The following is a 24011-nucleotide window of genomic DNA, read 5'->3' as shown; positions in this document are numbered from 1 at the left end:
ATATATGACGGGCCAAATATCTCTCTCTCTCTCTCTCTCTCTCGCTCTCTTTCTTTCTCTCACTCGTTCTCTCTCTCTTTTTTTTCAGATCGGTTGCGCCGATTGCGCGAGGCAAGTCAAGAAAAGTTTTTTTCATTTTTTTTTCAATATTATATATACTTCTCTCGGTTTATTTTTTTTTCACGTTTACAATGGTTACGACGTTTACCAAACTCGTGGAATGATCTACCGATTAAGGCAATGCAATAGTGAATATTTCTTTCTACAAATACGCAGTTTTTTTAATTATTTTTTTTTATTTTTTTTAAACTTCCTCGCTTTGCAGTTTTTTTTTTTGTCTATTTATACAAATTCACGCCCAACACAGCGCTGTATCGCTGGACATGAAACACGATTTCATTTTGGTAACTGGCAGTTAGACCCAAGTCGTTGCCAAATTCATCGAAAAGAAAAAAAAAAAATTGATTAATTAAAAGAAGAAATTTTTCTTTTCAAAAAATTTTTTTTTGTTCAAGAAAAAAAAAAAAGAAATTAATCGCTTGATCACTATCGCAAGATTAACGACTATCTATATAGTTACAAACACTCCGCTCTCCTTTTTTTTAACCCTTTCATATACACACACGCACACACACAACAAAGTGTGTCTTAAAAAAGGGTATTTTTTTTTTGTTTTAAATCCTGCGAGTTTATCGAACTACAATGTACCTATTGTTCACAAAAAAAAAAGAAGTCTATAGTCGAGCCACTTTTCGTATAAGCGTTTATTTTTATTTTTTTTTTAAACATTACTTTCGCTTTGTCATAACGCTTCAATTAAAAAAAAAAGTTTCTCGCAAAAATGCTGGAAGTTCCGTTTTTTATTCTCTCTCTCTCTCTCTCTCTCTTTCTCTCACAATTAATAATATTTGACAATAATTTCCCAACATGGGAAATAATTATTGTTTTTTTTTTTCAAACTATATAAAAAACGAACAAACAAAAAAAAAAAAGAAATTTCACAAACTTCATTTGTGGATTTTTTCCCCCCCTTTTTAACACACAAAATACTGCAGACGCATATCTATTAAAAAAAATAGACATAACTCAGATCAATGTACAAATTCTCTTAATCGTCATCTAAGCTTAATAAAAAAAAAAACAAAAAAAAATCTGTAAATAGAAAAATAAACAGTTTCATGACTGTAATTTACTTCTTTTTTTTTTTTTTTTTGAAATTTTTGAAATTTCAAGTTTTAAATTCTTTTATACAATGAAAACTTAAAATTTCTCCCCCACTCCCCCCAAAAAAAGTCATTTAACTGTTTCGTTTTCTTTATTCTTAATCGCAAAAAAATATATCTACAAATAATAATACCAAGGTAAATTAAAAAAAAAGCAAAAAAAAAAAAATATATATATATGTATGATGGAGAGGGTATTATGGATGACAAAGAGCGATTGTGAAATTAAATACGATCTGCCTCAAAGTGGCTAACTTACATACTGCTATAAAGTGGCTAACATAGTTATTTAAGTATCCTTCATTCGTATCTTTGATTGTTGTTTTTTTTTTCGTTACACGCTGCAATACATTATTATTTTTTTTTTTTTTTTTTTTTTTATAATACACATGAGTATGACACGGAGTTTCACTAAAAAATATAACGTTAGATACGCTGAGCATTACTGGCTTTAAGCACTCTGCTAAAGTCACATAAAACGACGCACTGTGTTATTAGAAAACTAATTACTTTTCATTGGTTTGAAATACTGGTTTAGATATAGATCTGTATAAAACCTTTGTCAACTGGAACTCTTTGAACAATGATTTATATCTTAAAAATGAGCATAATCGAAAGAGTGCCTATTTACATTGTCACATATAAGAAGAGAGATCGTTGGGATTTCTAGCACAAAACTTATTAACATAACAAAAAAAGCAAAAAAAAAAGAAAAAGAAAAATTGCTCTCGATTTTGGTAATCGACTATATAAACAGTGGGATTGTCACTATTTTCTTATTTTACAAGCAATTTCTTTTTTTTCAATCACTTGATTTACAAAAATATTTCATTTCATTGTAAAAAAAAAGAAATTTTTTTAAAATTTCATTTTAAAAAATAATTTTTAAGTTCTTTAAAAGAAATTTAATTTTTACTTTCTATAAAACAAAAATTTGAAATTGAGATTTTCAAATAGCAATCGAGTGATTTTTTTTTTCGATTTTCCCTTCGCTTTTATGATTTTCATTTCTTAATATTAGTTCAGTTTTGAAGAAATGTGAAATTTCTGAGTTAAAATTTTTGAAATGTTTACAATTAAAAAAAAAAAAACAATTTTAAAAAAATAAATTTCTTTCAGAAAAAAATCACATTTTTTAACAATACTCGATTTCACTATTCATTTTGATCTTTATATTTAATTTTTAATTCAGTTTCTTATTTTCACTTCTTTATTTCTTCATTAATTTATAATTCGTCAGGAAACAAAAAATATAAAAATTAATAATCAAAAATTCATTTGGAAAAAATTCAATAAAAATATTTCTTTAAAAAAATCACATTATTCTAAAATTCATAATTTTTCACACACATTTTCGAATATAAGAATAATAATAAACTATATCGAAATGCTATTATTTGATTATAAAACTAATTTTGATTTAATTATTACATTCCTATTATTTATAAAGATTCTAACAAAATAAAGTTAATATCCAATAATATTATATTTATATATATATATATACAAAAAATTCTATTAAAATTACAATTTGGAATTAAATTTCATTTACTTTGGATCATTAACACTTTAGTTAAAGTATTAAATAAATTTTTTTTCCCATTTTTTTTTTTACGAAAATACGTCTAAAAAAATAATTTCTCAATTTACAAAATTACTTTTTTTTTACTCAAAATGCTACAAGAAAATCTCTAAGATAATTTTTATCAAATATATAAATATATAAAAAAAAGAAGACAAATTGAAAAGTAAAAAATAGAAAATAAAAATTGAAATAAGACGAAAAAAACAAAATTTATAAAAATTTAAAATATAAAAAAAAGGAAATAAGAGAACAATCCCAAACTACAAAAAAATAATGCCACTTATTGCGAGCAAACTACATTTAATTATAAACTATAAATATAAAGGTATTAAAATAATAATAATCAGTGTAAAAAAAAGGTAATATGTACTTGACTCTAAAAATATGTTTAACAAAAAAAAAGACGATAAACATCTTTACAATTTACGATTATTATTATTATCATTATTATTATTATTATTTATTAATTAATAATAATAATCATTATTATTAACTATCAATATAACAATGTATTTGGCACTCTTTCGAGACTATGATTTTTTTTTTATTATTATTATTATTATTTTTAAAGTGTTCACTGCTCGTTTATTGCATTAATGGAAAAATATGGCTTCATCTGAATGCTATTTAACAAAGGCAATACATCGTACCATTTACGCTGCATACGCCACTGCTGTCATGTTATGAGAATTCTTTGAAAAGGCAGAACCACTTTCGAAGAAAATAAAAGTTTTTTTTCTTCATTTGAAACGAATTTTTATACTCTCTCTTATTTTCCTAAAAAGTGGCAAATCTCTACGTTTCTGTTACAGACTTGTTTTTTCATTACTTCATCTTTTTTTTTTTTTTTTTTTTGTACACTAACATGTTAAAAGCATTATTATTATTATTATTAATATTAATATTATTATTATTATTACTCTAGATACATCGTAATTTGTAGTCTCATGTGATGCCTAACAAAGCTAAGGGTAAAGTTTTCTTTTCTTTTTTTTTTTGTTTTTCAACGAATTACCAGTCCTTGCATTATGTAAAAGTCAATAAGGTACATATGGTCGGGCAAAAGAAAAAAAAAATTCACTTTCCCTTTTTGCATTGTCTACAAAAATATTTGTATATAATAAAGGGAGAAGGTGGTATTTTTTTTTTGAGGGGGGGTGGGAGGGGATGTAACTCCTAAAGCGTTACGTGGTTATATGCGGCAAGTGTTTTTTTTTTTTTTTTTTTTCCTATCATTTTCTCTTTTTTGCAAAAAAATTTTTTTTACCCCATTACTTTTTTTCTTTTTTTGATCTTCATTATTATTCGCCGAACAGGGAATTTCTACCACAAACTATTAGTAATAAACAATATGGATTATTTGTTTGTTTATTAAGTATATATATATATATATATATATATATATATATTTTCATCATTATTTTGTAGACCATTTTCATTTTTTTTTCATTTTTTTTTTTTTTTTTTTGGAGAGACTCGGCAAAAATTCTCCAAATGTGAGGGGATTATTATAATTATACCCGTTCGTTAAATAAAGACATTGTAGCACGCCCTTTATATATATGTATTTATTATATATATATAAATATATAAATTGGCGTTTGCCTCGAAATAAAAAAAAATTTACTGCAGTGCTCCTTACAATTTTTTTTTTTTTTTTTAAACTCTGCAGCAACTCTCATTTAGAAACTTTTTTGAATGCTCAATACAATGCATTCCTTATTATTATTATTTTTTTTTTTTCTTTTAAAAAAGATTTAACTATATACGAAAGTAAAAGTAATAAAATGCTTCATCTAGGCAGACTATTTTGTTTTATTTCGTTCTATTTTTTTTTTTTATTTTTTTTTTTGTTTCTTTATGAAAACGGGAAAGGTCACGAAGTATCGGGCCCTAGTCATGGAAAGTCAGGTTGATTAAAAACGTAAAAATAAAAAAAAAAAAAAAAAATAAATAAATTGTCCAAAAGTATTGACTCAAAAAACTTAAATTCCGAGAGTCACTGATCACTAAATAATAAACATCTAAAATCAACCACAATTTTTTTTCTCTCTCTCTTTCTTTCTTTCTTTCTCTTAGCAAAAAAACCACAACATGAGAAGCAATGCTCGCTATATATATATAAAAAAAAAAAAAATTTATATAAACTTATCTAGGCAGCGTACATAAATAAAAACAAGGTAAAAAAAGATATGCGGGTAAATATATAATATATATATATAATATATAAGTAAATAATTAATCGTCGTTCGCGGTAACGTAAATTATATATATATAGTCTTAAAAAAAAATGGGAGAGACGAGGGGGAGGGGGGCGAGGGGGAAAAAAATGGGGAGAAAAAAATCATCGGTATTCGGATTTTTAAACGAGCTCGTAATAAGCTGAGATCGAGTTTTTTTTTTTTTTCTTTGCAAGATTGTTCGTCCCATGTTGTGTGTATAAGGGTGTTTTCTTTCTTTTAAATCATCATTTCATTATAAGATTTATTTACACGTGATAGAGCTGTTTAAGACCGATGCACAAAAATAATAATATGCAATTCAATTTTATGCATGATTTTCATGAACTTCGTATTTATACGAATTATTCTTTTTTTCTTTGCAGTTTTGGCAATTATTATTTTTTTTTTAAAAAAACGATTTTTTTTTTTTTTGTTAAGCCAACACTGAATAAGAAATTTTTTTTGGGGGGGGGAAGAAAACATGGGGACAAAGGGGGGTTCAGGGATGAGGGAGAAGTCTTAAGACAGCTCTAAATTAGCGACACTCAATTTGTTCGACTGTAACTCAAGTCTAGAAACTTACTACTGGCGCATAAAACTACTGTAGGCTGGAGTTTAGGCTCTCTGGTAAGCGGAAATTCATCATGTGATAAGGTGGACTCGCAGGACTGCTTGGTTGACTATTCATTCCAGTTGCGCCCGCACCACGTCCTCTTTTTCGCCTTTGAAGAATTCCTTTTCTCACCATGTAAAATCGAATGGTACTTATTGGAATTTTATATTTTTCAGATGCTACTTGAAATGTCATTCCACGTGCAACCATGTCTGATGCCTGTTTTAATTCCTCTTCCGATCGTCGTTGTCGTCTTTGATAGCCTGAAAACATCAAATTTCATTAGTTTCTTTTCATGTTCGTAAAAGAAAAAAAACTGATCCTTTAAAAAAAAAAAAAAATTAATTATTTTTTTATCTCAGAAAATTTTATTCTTTTTTTCGTTGATTAAACAAAAATTTTTAATTAGTTCAATTAAATTAGAATTCTATTTTCTTTAATTTCATTAATCAAAAAAAAGTATTTAGTTAATATATTTTTTTATTTTCAATTTTCTCTCATTTTCTTTTAAATATTCCAATAATTCATGGTAAAATCTATGAAAATATTTTTATAAAAAAAAAAGTACTATCATTTTTTATTCAGTTAGTTTTTTTTTAAGTTTGCGGAAAAAAAAATTCTTTGTAATTAGTACACAATGGAAAGAATAAATCTATCTACAAAAAAAAAAAAAATAATTTATTAATATTTATTCCATGTACACCTTTTAGCAGGCAAGCTATTGATTTTCAAACCCTTACATTATTCATTGCTAATTCATTACTAATTTTTTTTTTTTAGCGAATTTTTAATTAAATATGTAAAATCCTTTTTTATTTCAGAAAATGTTTATTTCTTTTTTCGCTGATTATAAAAATTTAATTAATTTATTTAAATAAGAATTTTATTTTCTTTAATTTCATTAAAAAATTTAATAAAAATTCATTATATATTTTTTCGTTTTCTATTTACTCCTTTTTTTTTAAATATTCGTACCATTAATAATTAAATCTAAAATAATAATTTTATGGAAAAAAAACTAATTTATTTTCACAAAATGCGATTTACCACGATACTCAAGTCCACAGTGTTTATGATTATTTATTAACAGGGAAAATTATAAAAAATTTTATCTTGAAAAAGTTTTTTTTATAATTTTTCGATCAATAAACATTGCAGGAATTATCTTTGAGACGAAAATTCATAGAATTTTTCACGCAAAAAAATATTTCTCTAAAAATTGATGCGAATTTCAGTATTATGATTTATCTGTATTTTCTTCTTGAAAAAAAATCATTTAAAAAAATGAAAAAATACTTATATTATAAAAAAAGGTAGTTTCCAGAATTTTTTTTACATTTCCTGTTACTCTCTTTTTTTTAAATAAAAAGGTGAAAGGCCTCAGAGTATGAGTCAAAACCTTAATATAATAATTAATTTTAATTTTCTGAGAATATTCAAGTGCGATTAAAATAATACTACTTTCAAACGATAAAAATGTATATCTAACAACATTTTGGACAAATGGTGTTGTAACGGTTAATTGAAAAATAAAAAGAAAAAAAAAAAAAAAAGAAAAAAAAATCCGCTCTACACCAAGAACAAAGAAAGAAGAAGCAGAAGAAGAAGGCAAATGAAGGCGACCTTCAAAACCCCACTCTTTTTTCTTTCGTTCGCCTTTGTATCTTAAAACTAACACATTGATTAATAAAAACTTACACATTCACACAAATTTCCGGTTACCAATGTATCGGGAATTATTTGTGCCATACAATTTAAAAACAAATTCGGCTAACACAAATTTATTTCTAACATAATTTTCTAACTCGAAAACTTACTATTCAACTTTAAATTTGACGAGATTTTTGTACTTCATTTTCCTTTTCTTAATCAAATTCTAATTTGTCAATATTTCAAAAATTTAATACTAATAAATCGGTATAAAATTTAATAAACATGAAATTAAATTTACTAATTAAAAAAAGATTTCCAATTTCTATGATTTTCTAACTTAAATTACTAAGCTTTAAATTGAGAGTTTTTGAACTTTTTTTAATTTTCTTAATTAAATTCTAATTTGTCAATATTTCAAAAATTTAATACTAAAATGTAAATTTAATTTAAAAAAAAATAAATTTTCCTATTTAAAAAAAAATATTTACAATTCCTATAATTTTCTAACTTAAATTACTCAGCGCGTTTTTGAACTTTTTTTCATTTTCTTAATCAAATTCCAATTTATCAATACTAAATTAAAAATTTAATACTACAATGTTTAGTATAAAGTTTAATAAATAGAAATAAATTATACTAATTAAAAATAAATTTGAAATTCTAAAGATAAATAATAATTTGTAGATTTAAATAAGATAATTTTTCTTAAAAATTGTAATTGTTGCTAATTTACAAATATCGATTTAAAAAAAAGAACAATGAAGGAATTTTGTCTCCAATATTGTAAAAATAATAATGTCTGGAATATTTTCTTATTGAAATACTAAAGAGGTAAAAACCCAAGAAAAATTCTTTTATTCAAAATACCTTCTTGGAAAAATTTTTCTAAAATTGTTAAGCAAAGCCGATACACAGGTATAAGAAATGGAATTTTACATAAAAATCCAGCTGTTATAATTCTTATTGAATATAGTAAAAGTTAACTTGAAATATTTTATTGTCCATTCTAACCCTCAGGTAGGTAAGAAGAGGATTGTTAATACCATAATATAATACACAATCACCGCCTCCTCCCCCTCAATGAAGCAAAATTTAGTTTTCACCCTCATTAGAACAAAAACATCAAAGAAATTGACATCAATTGTTTAATTTTACATATATATATATATATATATATATTTTCAAAAGCAAAATTTATCAGCCGTCCAAGTATTAACATTGGTTATATATATTATTATACTTTTAGACTTTCAAAATTTTCCACACTAAAATTTTATATATTCTTGCAAATTGTATTTACCCATTCATATTTAAATTTACAATTTGCTGAATATAGGAAAAATAATAATAATAAATAGAGGACAATAAATATAATCCCAATATCCTTGACTTTTATAAGCAATTAAAAATAAAAGCCCATTTTATATGTTAGTTGAAATCCATGAATTTTGCAATATTTTTAGAAATTATTAGGCAAAGTAAATAAGAAATTTTGAAATATTCCAAAAAAAGGGATAAAATTATGAAGTACGCAACTATGATAGATTTTAAAAAAACGAATTTTCAAAATGAAAAATTCTATAATTTTTTTGCCTAAAAATTATTTCTTGTAATTTTTTATCATCAAATTATAAAAAAATATTTTTATTCCATAGGACCCCGCACTAAATACACAGAAAATGGCTTACGGTTAAATTTTGCTATATTTTGAGAATTTTTAGTTGAAAAACAAATTGTCAATGAATTAATTTTTTTAATAATAGTTTTTTATAATAGTCACTTTCGAACAAGTGATTTGCCCACTTAGATACGTAAATTCATTAGACGTAGCGTTGTTTCGACATTTTTTTTTTTTTAGCTAAACTATTTATTCAGTGACCTTCGGACAATTTTTTTTTTTTTTTTTTTTTTTTTCAATCAGGACACTTTCAACTAAAAATTCTCAAAAATATATCCAAATTTAACCGTAAGCCATTTTCTGTGTATTTAGTGCGGGGTATTTCTAATCGTTGTGTACTTCAGAATCGTTAAAGCCAACCGTAAGCCATTTTCTGTGTATTTAGTGCGGGGTATTTCTAATCGTTGTGTACTTCAGAATCGTTAAAATATAGATGAAGAAAATTTTAAAAAAATATTTCAGCCAAGAAAAGTTATTTTCAATTTTGTTATTTTTCTCCGTAATAGAAAGAAATTGATAAAAATCAAATTTTGAGAGTTTAGAAAATAAAAAAAATCTTACCTTCTATAGCGGGAAATGGACTACCGGGACTACAATTACTGGGTACCATACTAATTGAATATGGTTTATCCTGTTGTGAGAATTGTTCGTCAGGTTCCATTTTCACCATTCCAGTTGTTTCAGTCAATGTTGCTTCGCATGCATTGAGTGCTTTTTCCAAATGTTGTAATGCCTCGGCATGATCGGAATTTAAATAATTGGGTGTTGTGAGTGGTGTTTGTTGAGGGCCAGTTGGTGTCGACATAGAGAGCTGTGGTGAATCTGCAATACTTGAACCAACATTTGTCGATGTTTCCAAGTAGCTTGTACTATTCGCATCATTCGACGATGTCTCATCACCTTTATACGAACAATCTTCATCCGGTTTTTGTGGTGACATTTCAATTGGTGAAGTTGATGATCCACCAATTTGTGATGTTAATGTTTCATTCAATGCACTGTCTCGTCCCTGACTTGATAACCCTCGAACCTAATTTGAAAAAAAAGAAAATTCAATTAATATTTTTTTTTTCACCCCTTTATTTTTGTATAATTTTCTTTTTTTTTACCTGAAGAGCTTCGGCTGCCTGCATTAATGTATTAATTTGTTGTTTCTCAACGTAAACTTCACCGCGATACATAAATTCAACGAGTGCCTGAAGTTCCCACATACGCATATCCCTCAAAAATATGATTGGATGAGTACATGGGATTTCGAGCAAAAGTCGCTCCAAATAATCGCTACATGCTGAAAGTACAACTTTATGACATTTTATCGAACCACCATCGCAGGCAAGTGTAACGTCAACAAATTGTTCTGAACTCAACAATTTTGGAAATGCATTGTGCATATTTGACTGATACGAGTTCCATGACACACAAAATTGCTGTCTCTCACCACCCGGATAACCTTCCGGTGTTGGTAAACTACTTCCAGAATCCATTTCCTTTTTCTTTTTTTTCTTTTCTTTTTTTTTTTATTGACGACGACCAATCAATACAGAATTACAGAAACGCTGCAAAAAAAGAAAAATAATTTATAATAAAAAAAAAATAGTTGAAATTTTCAAAACTATATTCAAAAATCAGGTGTTTTATTGAAAATTTTTTTTTTTGATAATAATTTTGCAGAATAAGTTGTTTAAATAGTTTATAACAGCGCAGTCACCATCTAGATGATAAGATTAGAGATTTAGTGAATTGATAAGATTATTTGTTGAAACTCATATCAAATTTATTTCACAATATTTAATTCATATCAACAAATTTACTATTATTACAATGTATATTGAAAAGTACTTTTATCATACAGTCACTAAAATTCAAATATTAATTAGAAACTTCATATATTTTTCCATAAAAAAAATAAATTTCATTTCATTATTTTTCTCTGAGTTAATTTAACTATATCTAATAGAATTTCAATGACATTCAAATAAACATTTCGTAAATAAATGAATCATTCATTACTCGAAATTAAATATTTATTTAGATTTAGTCAATAAATTTATAAGAAAATAGAAAACGAATGAATAATAAAATTAAATAATTTATCCCCACGAGGCATTGTAACTCTCACTGTCGTTTGCCTAAAAAGTTTTTAACAATAAGCGTCGCTAATGAAATATCAGAACCCTATACACGAGAGAGAGAGAGAAATAAAAAAAAAAAAACCGTAATAAAAACCGGTTGGAAAAAAAATGTTGCGAACCCACAGGAAATAATATCGAGCGATGCGTGTATGTGTTTTAAAATAATATAAGGCATCGGTAATTTTAGACTAACGAAAGGTTAACGCAAAGAGGTAATTCACAAAAAAACTTTACAACATGGCTGTCACGCTGCAGGGCCTTGATGAAAAATAAAATAACTTGAAATAATATTCAAACACGCCCGAAGCTATTTAACGATCTACATTGAATTTATTTAACTTTAATCATCAACTAGCAAAATAAAGTTAACGGTTCTTTTTTTTTCTAACGGTATACAAATAAGAGATTCAGTGTCGATAGTTAGAAAAATCCATAACAACATCCAAATGAGCGTTCAACAAAACAAATGAGGCAACAAAGGTTTGGGTAGTCTGCGATCCCCGAAAAAAAAAATACAAGCCATTTCAAAAAAAGAAAGAAAAAAAAAAAAAAAGATGTAACTCGGCGTGGATATTTCAACAATCACGTGTTCACAATAACACAATGCGAATAGGTTAGTCAAAAAATGCGAAAATTCATGAAACGATAAGCTTTTTCTGTCATCGGAAAAATGGTGAAATCTTTGTGGGAGACGCTGTCGGCATGAGGGCCATCACCCCCCCAGGAACGCCTTGAGCACAAGTTTCACGTTTATTTCCGAACGCGGGACAATACACACATATTTTCTTCATATGAAATTTAACTTAATTCATAACAACTTAAATGATTTGACTCACAATTGTAGTGTCGTCGTTTGTCCTTAAAAAGATTCACGCGTCGAATTTGGGAAGAATCCCTTAAGAAAACATGCATCCGCCGAGATTTGCACTAGCTAGGGGAGCTCAAGTAAACTGGTGGGGGTAGTAAGGTTGGGGGTAGCTTAATGGAACACTAGCGCACCTTCTGAGCTCACCCTCAACGAAATGCCGAATTCTCATTTAAAAAAAAAAAATTCTAAAATCTTTTATATATTCTTTTTTGACAATTTTTCTTTTACTTACAATTTATTCCTTGATTTCACAAAACACGCGTCTCTCCTTGTTCTGCTTCTAATAATTCTTCTTTTTCAACTTCCTTCAACACTCTCGCACACTTTGCGTTGCTTGTCAAGACGCGCGCATGAACACTGTTTACATACGTACTTTCTTTTTATTCTCTTATTTATTTCTTGCGCGGTTTTATATCTATCTGCAGAAACTGAATTTTTCATCCATTACAAATTATAATGAAATTTAATTTGAGATTTTAAATAAATCAATAATTCACGTTTCCTTCTTCCTGTCCCGCCTTTCTTTGGAATACTTTTAAGAAATGAAAATCATATTTCCAATTTAACTATACACATGTAGATGCCTCGAGACACGTTTTTGTCAAATTTTAATTTGTTTAACAAATAATATATATAAATAAAAAAAATTATGTAAAAAAATATTTTATTCATTACTGGATAATTGATTTTTTTAAATTAATTTATTTATTGTTAAAAATAAAAGATTTATAAATAAATATTTCTGTTAAAATCGAATTAACCATTCAGATTGTTTATTGTACTTAATGGACAACTATAATCGTTTTTGATTGGTGGTTGAAGAGAAATGTGAAACGCCATTGGTTAGTTGATATAATTTTTCTTTCTTACCGACAGATAACATTATTTATTAAGGGCAATTTACATACACTCTAATTGCATATTAACATTTTTTAAACTTTTTAAGTAAATAAATTGTTTTTGAGAATAAATAAATAAATAATATAGTGGGCTAATTAATTTTTGCATTAATTTCAATTTATCAACAGTTGGAAATTCAAATTTTATTCCATCCTTTGAAGATAGTTCTATATAATAAAAATTCTATGACCGAAGCTTTGTGTTGTTGACTTTGTTTTTTTTTTACTGTCAATTTAAAGTTATTAAAGTGAAATAAAGAAAATCCGTTTATAATTAACTAAATTTGATTAAAAATTAAAAAATATTTTGAAACGGAATTATTATATCTTAAATAAAAAATTTTAAAAATGTCTAAAATGCCAGGTTATGATACCCATGATGATGGACCAGGTTTTGTCGGAATAAAATTCTGTCAAGAATGCAATAATATGTTATATCCTAAAGAAGATAAAGAAAATAAAGTTTTGATGTATGCTGTAAGTGAAAATTTATAATATATTAATTATTAATATTTATTTTTAATTTATGTGACAGTTTCAACATATTTATATCACATGCTTTTGTTTATATCACTTTTAATTATTTTATTTTAACTATTCTAATATAAAACAAGTAATAATTGTTTAAAAATTGATTATTATTTTTAACAGTGCAGACATTGTCATTTGAAACAACTTGCCAGCAGCAATTGTATTTATGTCAACAAAATTATGCACGAAATCGAGTGAGTAAATTTTTAAACATCAAATATCGAAATATTTAATTTTGTTCTTATATTCATATTATTATTGCTAATAATTATTAATTTATAAATATTAAATTATTGCTTTTGCAAATTAAAAATTAATTAGAATATTTTTGAATATTTAAAAACAAAATTATGCGAAAAAATAAAAATAATGGGATTAATGAAGTGATTTCAATGTAATATGAATGAATTAATTATTTATTTGTACAAAATTTTGATTAAAAAAAAATAGTATGCCAATATATTTTCACATTTTGTCAAAAAAAAAAAGAAAGAAAGAAACTGGACTAAGATAAGATTATCACAGTTTTGCTTTCTTTATAAAGTAATTTCTTAACTAATTTGTTAATTTATAATTTTTATTTTTATGTTCTATCAAGGAGAAACATTTACAATAAATCTTCATCTGCATTTTTCAGTCACCTGCAATTTAGACTTAAATATTAAAAAAAAAACAAAAACAACAAAAATTTTATATCAAACAAATGAAATTTCAATATTATTAAAATATAACTACACTATCTACTTTTATTACTTACTGATTAATTTTTTTATACAATACAAAATAAAAAATAAACTTACTCATCAAAAATGCGAATCAAATGAATTATTAATTTTTTTTTTCTTCAGCGAATTAACTCACATTGTCGCGGATGTAATATCCGATCCTACATTACCAAGAACTGAGGAACATCCATGTCCAAAATGTAATCATCGAGAGGCAGTTTTTTTCCAAGCACAAACAAGAAGAGCAGAAGAAGAAATGAGACTCTACTATGTTTGTACAAATCAACATTGTACGCATAGATGGACTGAATAAATCAGTCAAATAAAGAAGTAAATTTAATTTTACTAATTTATAAGACACAAATAATTATAATAACATTTGTACATTTTAAATATTAAGAATTATGTAATTTTTTTTTTTCATTAAAATAAAAATAAAAAAGATTTTCTAAAAATTATTATTATTCAATCCTTTAATTTCAAAAAAAGTTTTTCAATATAATATATTGATAATCGTCAATATAATAAAATAATAAAAAAATTTAATTATTGTCAAAAAAAGTATTTTAATACATTAAAAAAAACCTTAAATCATTCTTTTCAGATTTTAATGTAAAATTCAAATATGTTTATTTAAACTAGAATAATTATATGTTATATGTATATGTAATATTTAAATCGGACAAAAAATTTACGCAACAATTCCTATAAATGTCGCGCTTCCCGCCCACGTTTGTATTTCGAATCATGATTGCCCTGAAAAAAATTATACGTCAGAATCTCATAGAACATAACCTTCAAAACAAAACTAGTCCCATTTACAGATTCTCTCTCTCTCTCTTTATACAGAATAGTCATCAAAATTAGTAAGTCTTGACAATTCATCAGTAAAAAAAAAAAGTGGATGAAACAACGAAAATAGGACACTATTAATTTGCGACAAATTAAAAATTATTATACATTAATTGCCGAATAATAATCCATTCGCGTCAATATAGAATGAATCACTTTACAGATTAAACGTGCTTTTATCGATTAATGGGAGCTTCTCACGCTGGAAAACAAACGAGAAACATGAACAGGTAGTAATTTTAATTTATTATTTACAGATAAAAATAATAATATTTAGTTATATTTCAATTGTGAAAGGGATTAACGCTAAACGGAATTTTGTAACTAATTTCTAATTACTTACTGCGAAGAATTATATTTGTAGATAAATAAACAAACTATAGACTTTTCTGGAAGTTTATAATATAATTTTTTTAATTTAAAAATAAGAGGGAATTTATAAAACTTATAAGAAATCAATTTTATCTTTATCTGCTTAACTTTTAAAAAAAGGAAACTTCGATAAATTTAATTTAAAAAAAAAATTCGAATTTTTGTCATTTAGTAAAAATTCACAATCAGACAATAGCACTACTGGTCAGGAAAATGCCAGTAGCAGTGCTAGACCACTTTCAATTGAAGCACCACGTTCACAAAATCAAAATCAATCGAGTGGACAACCATTACCTGTTCAACCTCGACAACCATCAAATTTACCAGGACTTCTTCGATTTGCAATGGAAGCAACAAGAGCTGAAGATGCTCCTCATGAATCATATGTACAACCTTTGGATGAGGAGGTAAATATTTAAAAAAAAAAAAAAACAAATTTCCTTCCTTTTCATATTAAACTAAAAATTAAAAAATATTTACAGCGGAAAAAATTTTTAAGTGAAGCTCTTGCCTCAATGACAGTCAATGTAATTGAAGAATTACATAAATGTGTGAAAACTCTACAAAATGTCATTGATCTTCGACCTGATGACGATCCATCGGAATATGAGGCGGCAATTGAGACAATGTCCGATTTTTGTGACAATGCCGATATTGCCAATGATTTTTACAAAATTGGAGGATTTTCCATATTTGGTCCATGTTTAAATTCACCGCACAGTGGAATTCGATGGCGTATTGCAAATTTAATTGCCGAATTAACGCAAAATAATCCATTTTGTCAGGAAAAAGTTTTGGAAGCTGGTTATATGCCAATTTTACTCAATATGGTTGATTCTGATCCACATCATCAGGCGAGAATTAAGGCACTTTATGCCGTTTCTTGTAAGTAATGAATTAAAAAAAATAATTTCTCATTTATAATGAGAAAAAATAAATTCAATAATAAATTTTGGTTTTTTCAGGTATAGTGAGAGGACATGCACTCGCTTTAAAGCATATGGAAGTAAACGATGGTTATTCCGTTTTATTAAGATCAATACAGAGTCCAGTGGAAAAATTACAAATAAAATCCGCTTTTTTGTTATCGTCACTATGCAATCGTGATAATTTAAATGAATTAAAATTAACACTCATTAAAATGGGACTCATTGAACAAGTCGCTGGTCTTCTTACAATGGGAAATCTTCTACCGGAAACAAAGTAATTTTTACATTGAGTTTTTTTTTATGCTAATAAAATTCTAATTTTTGAATTTCTTTTTTTTCCAGGGAACAACTTTTAAGTGTATTGAGTGGACTTTCAAGTAATGGCTATTTTCCCGCATTAAAAGAATGTCGTCGACCTGAACTTTGTTTGAAACAAACACTCGAGAGGCACTTACAAGAATCAAAATTAGAAGAGAGTTTAGAACGTGAAGATATTTGTAAAGATCTTCTTGATAAAATATTTTCTGATCAAAAATCACAAGATCAGGAAAGATAATTCATTTAGTAATAGTATTTTCTCTACATTCGATGGCACGATTTTAAACTAAAAACATTTTTTGAAATCGTAAAAACGAAATAAAAAATCGCATTCATTTTCATGCAAATGTACAAAAAAAAAAGGAAAAATATTTTATTTAAAAGCCAATTAAAAACTACGATTAGCATGCATCGTGTATTTTCTTAATTATAATATAATAAATAACTGATAAAAATCATGTAATTTAAATATTAAACTAAATCTTATTGCAAAATAATAAATATACAATTAAATGAAAAGACCATTCTTTATTTTCTTTTCTATTTTTATCTTAAATTTTCAGGTTTGGAACATTTAATTCAATTTAGTAATTAAAAATGCAATTCGGGAAATAATTTAAATATTAAACTAAATCTTATTGCAAAATAAAGTAGAATTAAATGAAAAGACCATTCTTTGTTTTCTTTTCTATTTTTATCTTAAATGTTAAGGTTTGGAACATTTAATTAAATTTAGTGTTTAAAAATGCAATTCGGGAAATAATTTAAATATTAAATATTAAACTAAATCTTATTGCAAAATAAAGTATACAATTAAATGAAAAGACCATTCTTTGTTTTCTTTTCTATTTTTATCTTAAATTTTCAGGTTTGGAACATTTAATTCAATTTAGTGATTAAAAATGTAATTCGGGATATTTTCTATATAAAAAAGTATGTATCCCAAAAAGTTAAGTAGGTCATACCTATGTCGCGAAAACAAAAATAGTAATTTTAAAATCATGCAAACGAAAAATCTAATAGTAAATATTAATTTCTATTATTAATTTAATAATAAATCTTCTACAACATTCAAAGAATATCAATAAAAAAAAAAAATGCAGTCACTCCCCACAAATCGATAAATAAAAAATTGAATAAATTTTCCCAGTTGTATAAATTATAAAAATTAAAAAAAAAAACGCAATGACAAATTTTTTTTTATAAAAAATATTTTTCTCCATAATTTGAACAATTTTTTTTTTTTTTTTTTATTTAAAAAATAAATAACTGCATATAATTGCAATAGAACACATGCACAAAAGAATTTACCATGCACTTTCAATTATTACATTTTATATATTATATTAATATAAGGAAAAAAAAAAAAGTTTAAAATTGAACTTTGAAACCTGTAACTTATTCAGACTTCTTCCTTCCATTTCCCCACCGTTTTTTCTACAGATGATAGAATATTCCATATTTATCTCTAAATGTATTGTTACTCTTCTGACATATAAGTATTGAACTGGTGCGGTGTGTTGTGTTTGTAATAAAAAAAAACGAATCAGCTGATTTTTAAAAATGTCCGACGAGAAAAAGACAGATAAGAATAATGCAGATTCTCCCGATGATCCAGAATTAGATGATCTTCTTGATAGTGAGTAAAAATAATTTAAATATAAACATTTTCTATTTATTGTTTTTTTTATTATTTTATATTAAACTTACCGGAACATAACCTCAAAATTTGTGGATTCCAAAAATGAAAGACATAGTCATTGTCGTTTTTTTTTCCGCATAATATGGAATCATGACTGTTTTTTTTTAATTGTTTAATAGAATGTGAAACAATAAAAGATTGTTAAATTGGAAATAAATTCTTTTGAATGTAAATTTAATAAGGGATTATATAACAGAACATTTTTGTCAGTAGTGACTTAATTTTTTTGTAATTTAAATATCTATTTTCAGTATTTCGATTTAAATATATCATGTATTTATTTTTTAATTTTGTATAATAAAGGTATAATTAAATTTAATTTTTAAATTTATAGGTGCATTAGAGGATTTTAATAAAAAGGAAGTAAAAAAAGATGAATCATCAGCTGAAGCAGCATTACCGCAAGGTGGTGAAGAAGCTGTAGATGAGGAATCCTGGTCACAAGATTTTATCAAACAAGCAGCCGATCAATTCGAAAAAAATCTTCAAAATCTAATTCAAAATGGTAACAAATCACAAAAAAAAAATTAATATTTTATCTATTTTACAAATTTTGTCAATAATTAAAAAGGAGGCGATGGTGATTTTGGAGCATCAATTCAAAGGATGGCACAAAGTGTTCAAAGTGCAATGACAACCGAGGGAAATGATCCCGAAGGTGTTTCTGCTGATTTTCAATCGGCAATTTCACAAGCGCTACGAGATTTATCAGTGACTGCAGAAAATATGCAGGTAAACAAAAAATTACACAAAAATTTGAATTTTCCAAACAAAAACAAATCAATTTTCTAACAGAATTCTTGAATTATTTTGCAATTTGAAAATTAAATATAATTTGCAATTTTTAGAATTCAGGAGGCGATTTTGGTGAATCCGAATTGGCAGCAATGTTAGAGCAATCAAATTTAGAAGAAGCGCCCGGAGAATTTTTACCATTTATGCAAGGAATGATGCAGTCATTATTATCAAAAGAAGTTCTATATCCATCATTAAAAGATTTAGTTGAAAAATATCCACAATGGTTAGAGGAAAAAAAAGACACATTATCGTCAGAGGATTTTACACGTTATTCAAAACAATTGGAACTCATGGAAAAGGTAAAAGGAAATTTTTCCTTAGCGCTTTTTAAAGTTTTTTTTAAAAATATTTTTTATAATTGTAATAAAAATAATAATTATTTGAATTTTCAAAAAAGGTTTGTGCGGAACTTGAAACTGAAAAAGAGGACGACACTGATGAAATAAAAAAACGTAGATTTGATAAAACATTAATATTAATGCAAGAAATGCAAACATGTGGCCATCCACCTGAAGATTTAATTGGCGAGCAACCTTCACTATTCCAATCGGACGCATCGGGAAATCCAATTGTTCCTTCATTTCCACCGATTGGTGATCCACAAAATTGTTCTGTTATGTGAAATCAAATTTCAATTAAATAATATTTAAAAAAAAAATTTCTCAATTTTTTCTGAGAAAATAAAGTGCAATCATTCACCTTCGAATCATCGTTTGAAAAACAAAAAAAAAAAAAGGATTCGACACTGTAAAATTATTTATATCAAGATTTCCCCTGAATATTGAACTATTTGTACAGCGTAAACGTAACAAAATCGAAGGTAACGCTATTTTAATTGTGTAGAAAATGGATTAGTAAATTATTTGTACTCACCATTAAAATGAAAAAAAAAAAAAAATTTTCCAACTTTTAACTTGAATTTTATTTCAGTCTAATTCTTATTCTTTGGAATGATAAACATTCAAAACACAAAACTTACAACGAGAGTAAACGGTTTCTTAAATATTTTACAATTATGCGATCTAGTTTTTTTTTTTTTTTTTTTTTTTTTAAGATGATGAAAGTGCTGCAACACCGGGTAGAACTTTGCCTTCGAGAAGTTCCAAACTTGCACCGCCACCAGTACTCACGTGACTGACTTTGTCCTCGGTTTTCCATTTTGCAGCACATGTTGCTGTATCGCCACCGCCAATAATTGTTACTGCACCTTTACTCGTTGCTGTTACAACATTGTCCATCAGGGATTTTGTTCCCTTGTTAAAGTTTTCAAATTCAAATACACCGGCTGGTCCATTCCAGACAATTACTTTTGCCCTTAAAATTGGCTCTAAAAATAAAATCATTAGAGTTAAATAATTATTTAATAGTTATTTAACAATTCCAGGCCTCAGATTATACGACTTTTTTTCAAAAAAAAAAATTTTTTAATTGAAATTTTTTCCTAATTTAATTTTTTTTAAATTTTAATGAAATTCTTCACAAGTTCAATTATCTTAAATTATTATACTTGAATATTAGTAAATAAATAATTACTTGAACAAATTAATTTCAATTGAATTAAATAAACTGCATTTGAACCAATAATTTCTGTATTTAAAAAAAATATTATTTAACTCAAAAAAAAATTTCGTTGGTTCAAGTAAATATTTATTTGATAATAGTCAAATAACCGATTATTTGAATCAAATAAATTTTTTTTTTCAGTATGAAATTCAACAATTTTTTAGAATTTAAAAAAAATCAAATAAAATTAACAAAAATTTCAATTTAAAACCTTTTAAAATTGTCCATCTAAAACTTTTTGAAATTTAATAATTTCACCTACAACTCTTCCGAAATATAATTATTTTTAATGATTTTTATAATATTCTGCGAAAATTCAAATAATTAAAAGCATTTATCAATTTAAAAATTTTTCAGTTCAATTTTTGTCTTTAATTTTTAATAAATTTTTCATCAACAGAAATCACCAAAAAAATTCCAATTCAGAATCACTTGAATTTAATTATTTTCCAAAAGTTTCAATTTAAAACCTTCTAAAATTTAATTATTTCTATAATTTTCCAATTAAAACTTTTTGAAATTTAATAATTTCACCTACAACTCTTCCGAAATATAATTATTTTTAATGATTTTTATAATATTCTTTGAAAATTCAATTGTATGAAAGCATTTTTTAATTAAAAAATCTTTAAATTCAATTTTTGTCTGCAATTTTTAATACATTTTTCATTAACAGAAATTAACAAAAATTTTAATTAAAAATCACTTGAAGTTCAATTAATTTCAAAAACTTTAATTTTAAATCTTCTAAAATTTAATGATTTGAAATGATTTTTTATAATATTCTTCCAAAATTCAATTATTTCAAACCAATTTTTCAAGTAAAAACATTTGAAATTCAATTTTTCTCTGAAATTTCAATTAAAAATCACTTAAAGTTCAATTAATTTCAAAAATCTGAATTGCAAATATTTGAAAATTCAATTACTTTTAAAAAATATTAGGTATCTAAAATTACAATTTGATAAATTATTTTCAATTCTGTAAAATTTCATTATTATCATAAATTTTAAAAAAATCTTTTCAAATTTAATTATTTCTAAAAAACGACTCTTCCAAAGTTCAATAATTTTTAATAATTATAATATTTCTTTAAAAATTTAACTATTTACAAGTATTTCAAATATAAACTAAAATTGAATATTGTTTTCAGAATTTTGTTTTAAAAATTTGTCCTACTTAATTGAAATAGAAGAATTAATAAAATAGATTTAATATCTAATAACAAAAGTTATTTAAAGTAAAATACTTATTAACAAATTAAATTTAATTAAAATAAAAAAATCAACTTTTTTTGGAATGTATATTGACTAAAACAACTGTTTTTGCGCCTTTAAAGTTAATCCAAGGCCTGTAATTTCAATTCTTTTTTTGAAAATTCAAATATAGAAAATTCAGTTCAAGAAAAAAAAACAATTACCAGCGAAAATTTCCCTCGATTTTGGTCCAACGTCAAGACCCATCCATCCATCGGGAATTCCAGTTGCAACATCAGCAGCGCCAACGGCAGCATCTTCGGCGAATTTATCAGCGGTTACAAAATCAACTGGTAAATGAATTTTCACACCATTTTTCTCTGCTTTTGCAAGAAGATCGTTAACAATTTTTGCACCTTCTTCATCAAATAAGGAATTTCCAATCTGTAAATTATTTTTATCTTTATATTTTCATTTTCTTTTTTTTTTTTTTTAAATATAAAATTCCAAACTCACTTTCATGTCTTTGGTGACTTTTAAAAATGTATACGCCATACCACCGCCAATTATCATTTCATTGACTTTATCCAATAAATTATTGATCAATTGAATTTTATCAGCGACTTTAGCACCGCCAAGAATAGCCAAAAATGGTTTCTCAGGATTATCGAGGGCTTTGGCGAAATATTGTAATTCTTTTTTCAAAAGAAAACCACTTGCTCTTATGTCAAAACCATCGCCCATCATTGAACTATGAGCACGATGTGCCGTACCAAAAGCGTCGTTTATATAAACGTCACCTAATTTTCTCAATGATGCACGAAATTCAGTAACTTTGTCCTTGTCGGCTTTAATCTAAAAAAATAAATTCCAAAATCTGATTTTTTACCCGAAATATTAAATAAATTTGCAAATTTTGATTTTTTAAGTACCTTGCTACCATCGGGTCCAACGCCTTTACCCTCTTCCTCAACATGAAATCTCAAATTTTCCAATAAAATAATACTTCCTGGTGCTGGATCAGCGCAAGCGGCTTCAACCGTAGCACCAACACAATCATCCAAAAATAAAATATCCTTTCCAAGAAGAGTTTTTAATTCATCGGCAACTGGTTTCATTGTGTATTTTAAATTTTTATTACCATCAGGACGACCCAAATGGGACATTAAAACAATTGATTTTGCATTCTTTTCTAAAGCATATTTCACCGTATCTAATGCGGCGACAATCCTTTGATTATTCGTTATTTTACCATCTTTTAACGGAACATTGAAATCCACTCTTGAAATATTAAAATTTAATAATTAAATTAATTAATAGTAGTAATTAATTAACAGAAAATGATTATCAAATATTGGAAAAAAATTTAACCTAAAAAAAGTGATTATCACGAAATTTGAAAAGAAATTTATACTTTTAACCATAAGTAAATTATTAAATATTTTTACAAAATTTTGAAATATTTATGTAACTAAAACAATATACTATCTATTGATTATAAATATATACTTACCGAATAAGAACCCTTTTGCCGGTGAGATCAACTTTATCAATACTCAATTTATTGAGAGCCATTTTTGTCGAATTTAATTGTCTATTATTATTCTTAACACTTACAAAAATTCTTGATAATAGATTGTAATGAATAAATGGAAAATTAGAGGAATTTTTTAAATTACAATTCAACTGACAAGGAATAATTAAATTTCTCCGTGTGTGACACAAAATGACAAGGTCAAATAAAGGTCGTCTAAAGTGTCGACCTCTATAAAATTTTAATAGAGCGCACATTTTGAATTTTAAGAATTTATTTTTATTTTTACGATTTCTTTTAACACTATTATTATGTAAAATCAGATAAAATATGAAAAAAAAATTACAATAACGAATATATTAACTGATTTATTAACAAATAAAGTGTAAACTGGATTATTATTGCTCAACGAGAAAAAAAAATAAAATTAATAACTCTGTGAAGTTGGCAGAAAGATTTCGATTCGAGTCCCAAATCGATAATTCAAGAAACGATTGTTTAAATTTCAAATTTAAATTAGAAAATTTGTTCACTAACTAAACGAATTACTGGAAGTTTTCAATATTTTCAAAATAATCTTTTCATGTTTCAAAATTCATATCGTTAAATATAAGAATT

General features: G+C 25.7%; 5 protein-coding genes across 6 annotated transcripts; 3 read left to right on the top strand and 2 right to left on the bottom strand.

The window, feature by feature from the left end:
• Positions 1–866: 866 nt before the first annotated feature.
• On the bottom strand, positions 867–12520 carry LOC127281794 (sex determination protein fruitless). Of its 2 annotated transcripts, none has more exons than XM_051305695.1 (4): positions 12207–12520; positions 10084–10530; positions 9536–10004; positions 867–5906 (listed from the first exon to the last, which is right to left on the bottom strand). In XM_051305695.1, exons 2-4 carry the CDS (start codon positions 10456–10458, stop codon positions 5629–5631), a joined length of 1122 nt encoding a protein of 373 aa, XP_051161652.1. In that variant the 5' UTR covers positions 10459–10530; positions 12207–12520; the 3' UTR covers positions 867–5628. The 2 variants fall into 2 exon arrangements, with proteins under 2 accessions (XP_051161652.1, XP_051161651.1); XM_051305694.1 differs by lacking the exon at positions 12207–12520 and adding an exon at positions 11943–12103.
• A 377-nt stretch (positions 12521–12897) lies between these two features.
• LOC127281793 (DNA-directed RNA polymerase II subunit RPB9) lies at positions 12898–14584 on the top strand. Its single transcript, XM_051305693.1, has 3 exons — positions 12898–13350; positions 13525–13598; positions 14253–14584. The coding sequence occupies exons 1-3, from the start codon at positions 13222–13224 to the stop codon at positions 14440–14442; spliced, it is 393 nt and encodes a 130-aa protein (XP_051161650.1). The 5' UTR covers positions 12898–13221; the 3' UTR covers positions 14443–14584.
• Positions 14585–14890: 306 nt separating this feature from the next.
• Positions 14891–17119, top strand: LOC127281792 (hsp70-binding protein 1-like). Its single transcript, XM_051305692.1, has 6 exons — positions 14891–14995; positions 15145–15211; positions 15526–15760; positions 15836–16238; positions 16319–16556; positions 16625–17119. The coding sequence occupies exons 2-6, from the start codon at positions 15168–15170 to the stop codon at positions 16836–16838; spliced, it is 1134 nt and encodes a 377-aa protein (XP_051161649.1). The 5' UTR covers positions 14891–14995; positions 15145–15167; the 3' UTR covers positions 16839–17119.
• A 912-nt stretch (positions 17120–18031) lies between these two features.
• On the top strand, positions 18032–20013 carry LOC127281791 (peroxisomal biogenesis factor 19). Its single transcript, XM_051305691.1, has 5 exons — positions 18032–18239; positions 18637–18807; positions 18874–19034; positions 19151–19399; positions 19498–20013. The coding sequence occupies exons 1-5, from the start codon at positions 18164–18166 to the stop codon at positions 19720–19722; spliced, it is 882 nt and encodes a 293-aa protein (XP_051161648.1). The 5' UTR covers positions 18032–18163; the 3' UTR covers positions 19723–20013.
• On the bottom strand, positions 19999–23606 carry LOC127281790 (phosphoglycerate kinase). Its single transcript, XM_051305690.1, has 5 exons — positions 23373–23606; positions 22792–23140; positions 22376–22714; positions 22084–22303; positions 19999–20427 (listed from the first exon to the last, which is right to left on the bottom strand). The coding sequence occupies exons 1-5, from the start codon at positions 23432–23434 to the stop codon at positions 20150–20152; spliced, it is 1248 nt and encodes a 415-aa protein (XP_051161647.1). The 5' UTR covers positions 23435–23606; the 3' UTR covers positions 19999–20149.
• Positions 23607–24011: the final 405 nt, after the last annotated feature.

This window comes from Leptopilina boulardi, unplaced genomic scaffold (assembly GCF_019393585.1).
Source record: "Leptopilina boulardi isolate dan_hultmark-lab unplaced genomic scaffold, ZJU_Lbou_2.1 LbouV2_278, whole genome shotgun sequence".
NCBI classification, from domain to species: domain Eukaryota; kingdom Metazoa; phylum Arthropoda; class Insecta; order Hymenoptera; family Figitidae; genus Leptopilina; species Leptopilina boulardi.
The sequence above is the reverse complement of the archived record's forward strand: the minus strand, read 5'-3'. Positions and strand labels throughout refer to the sequence as shown.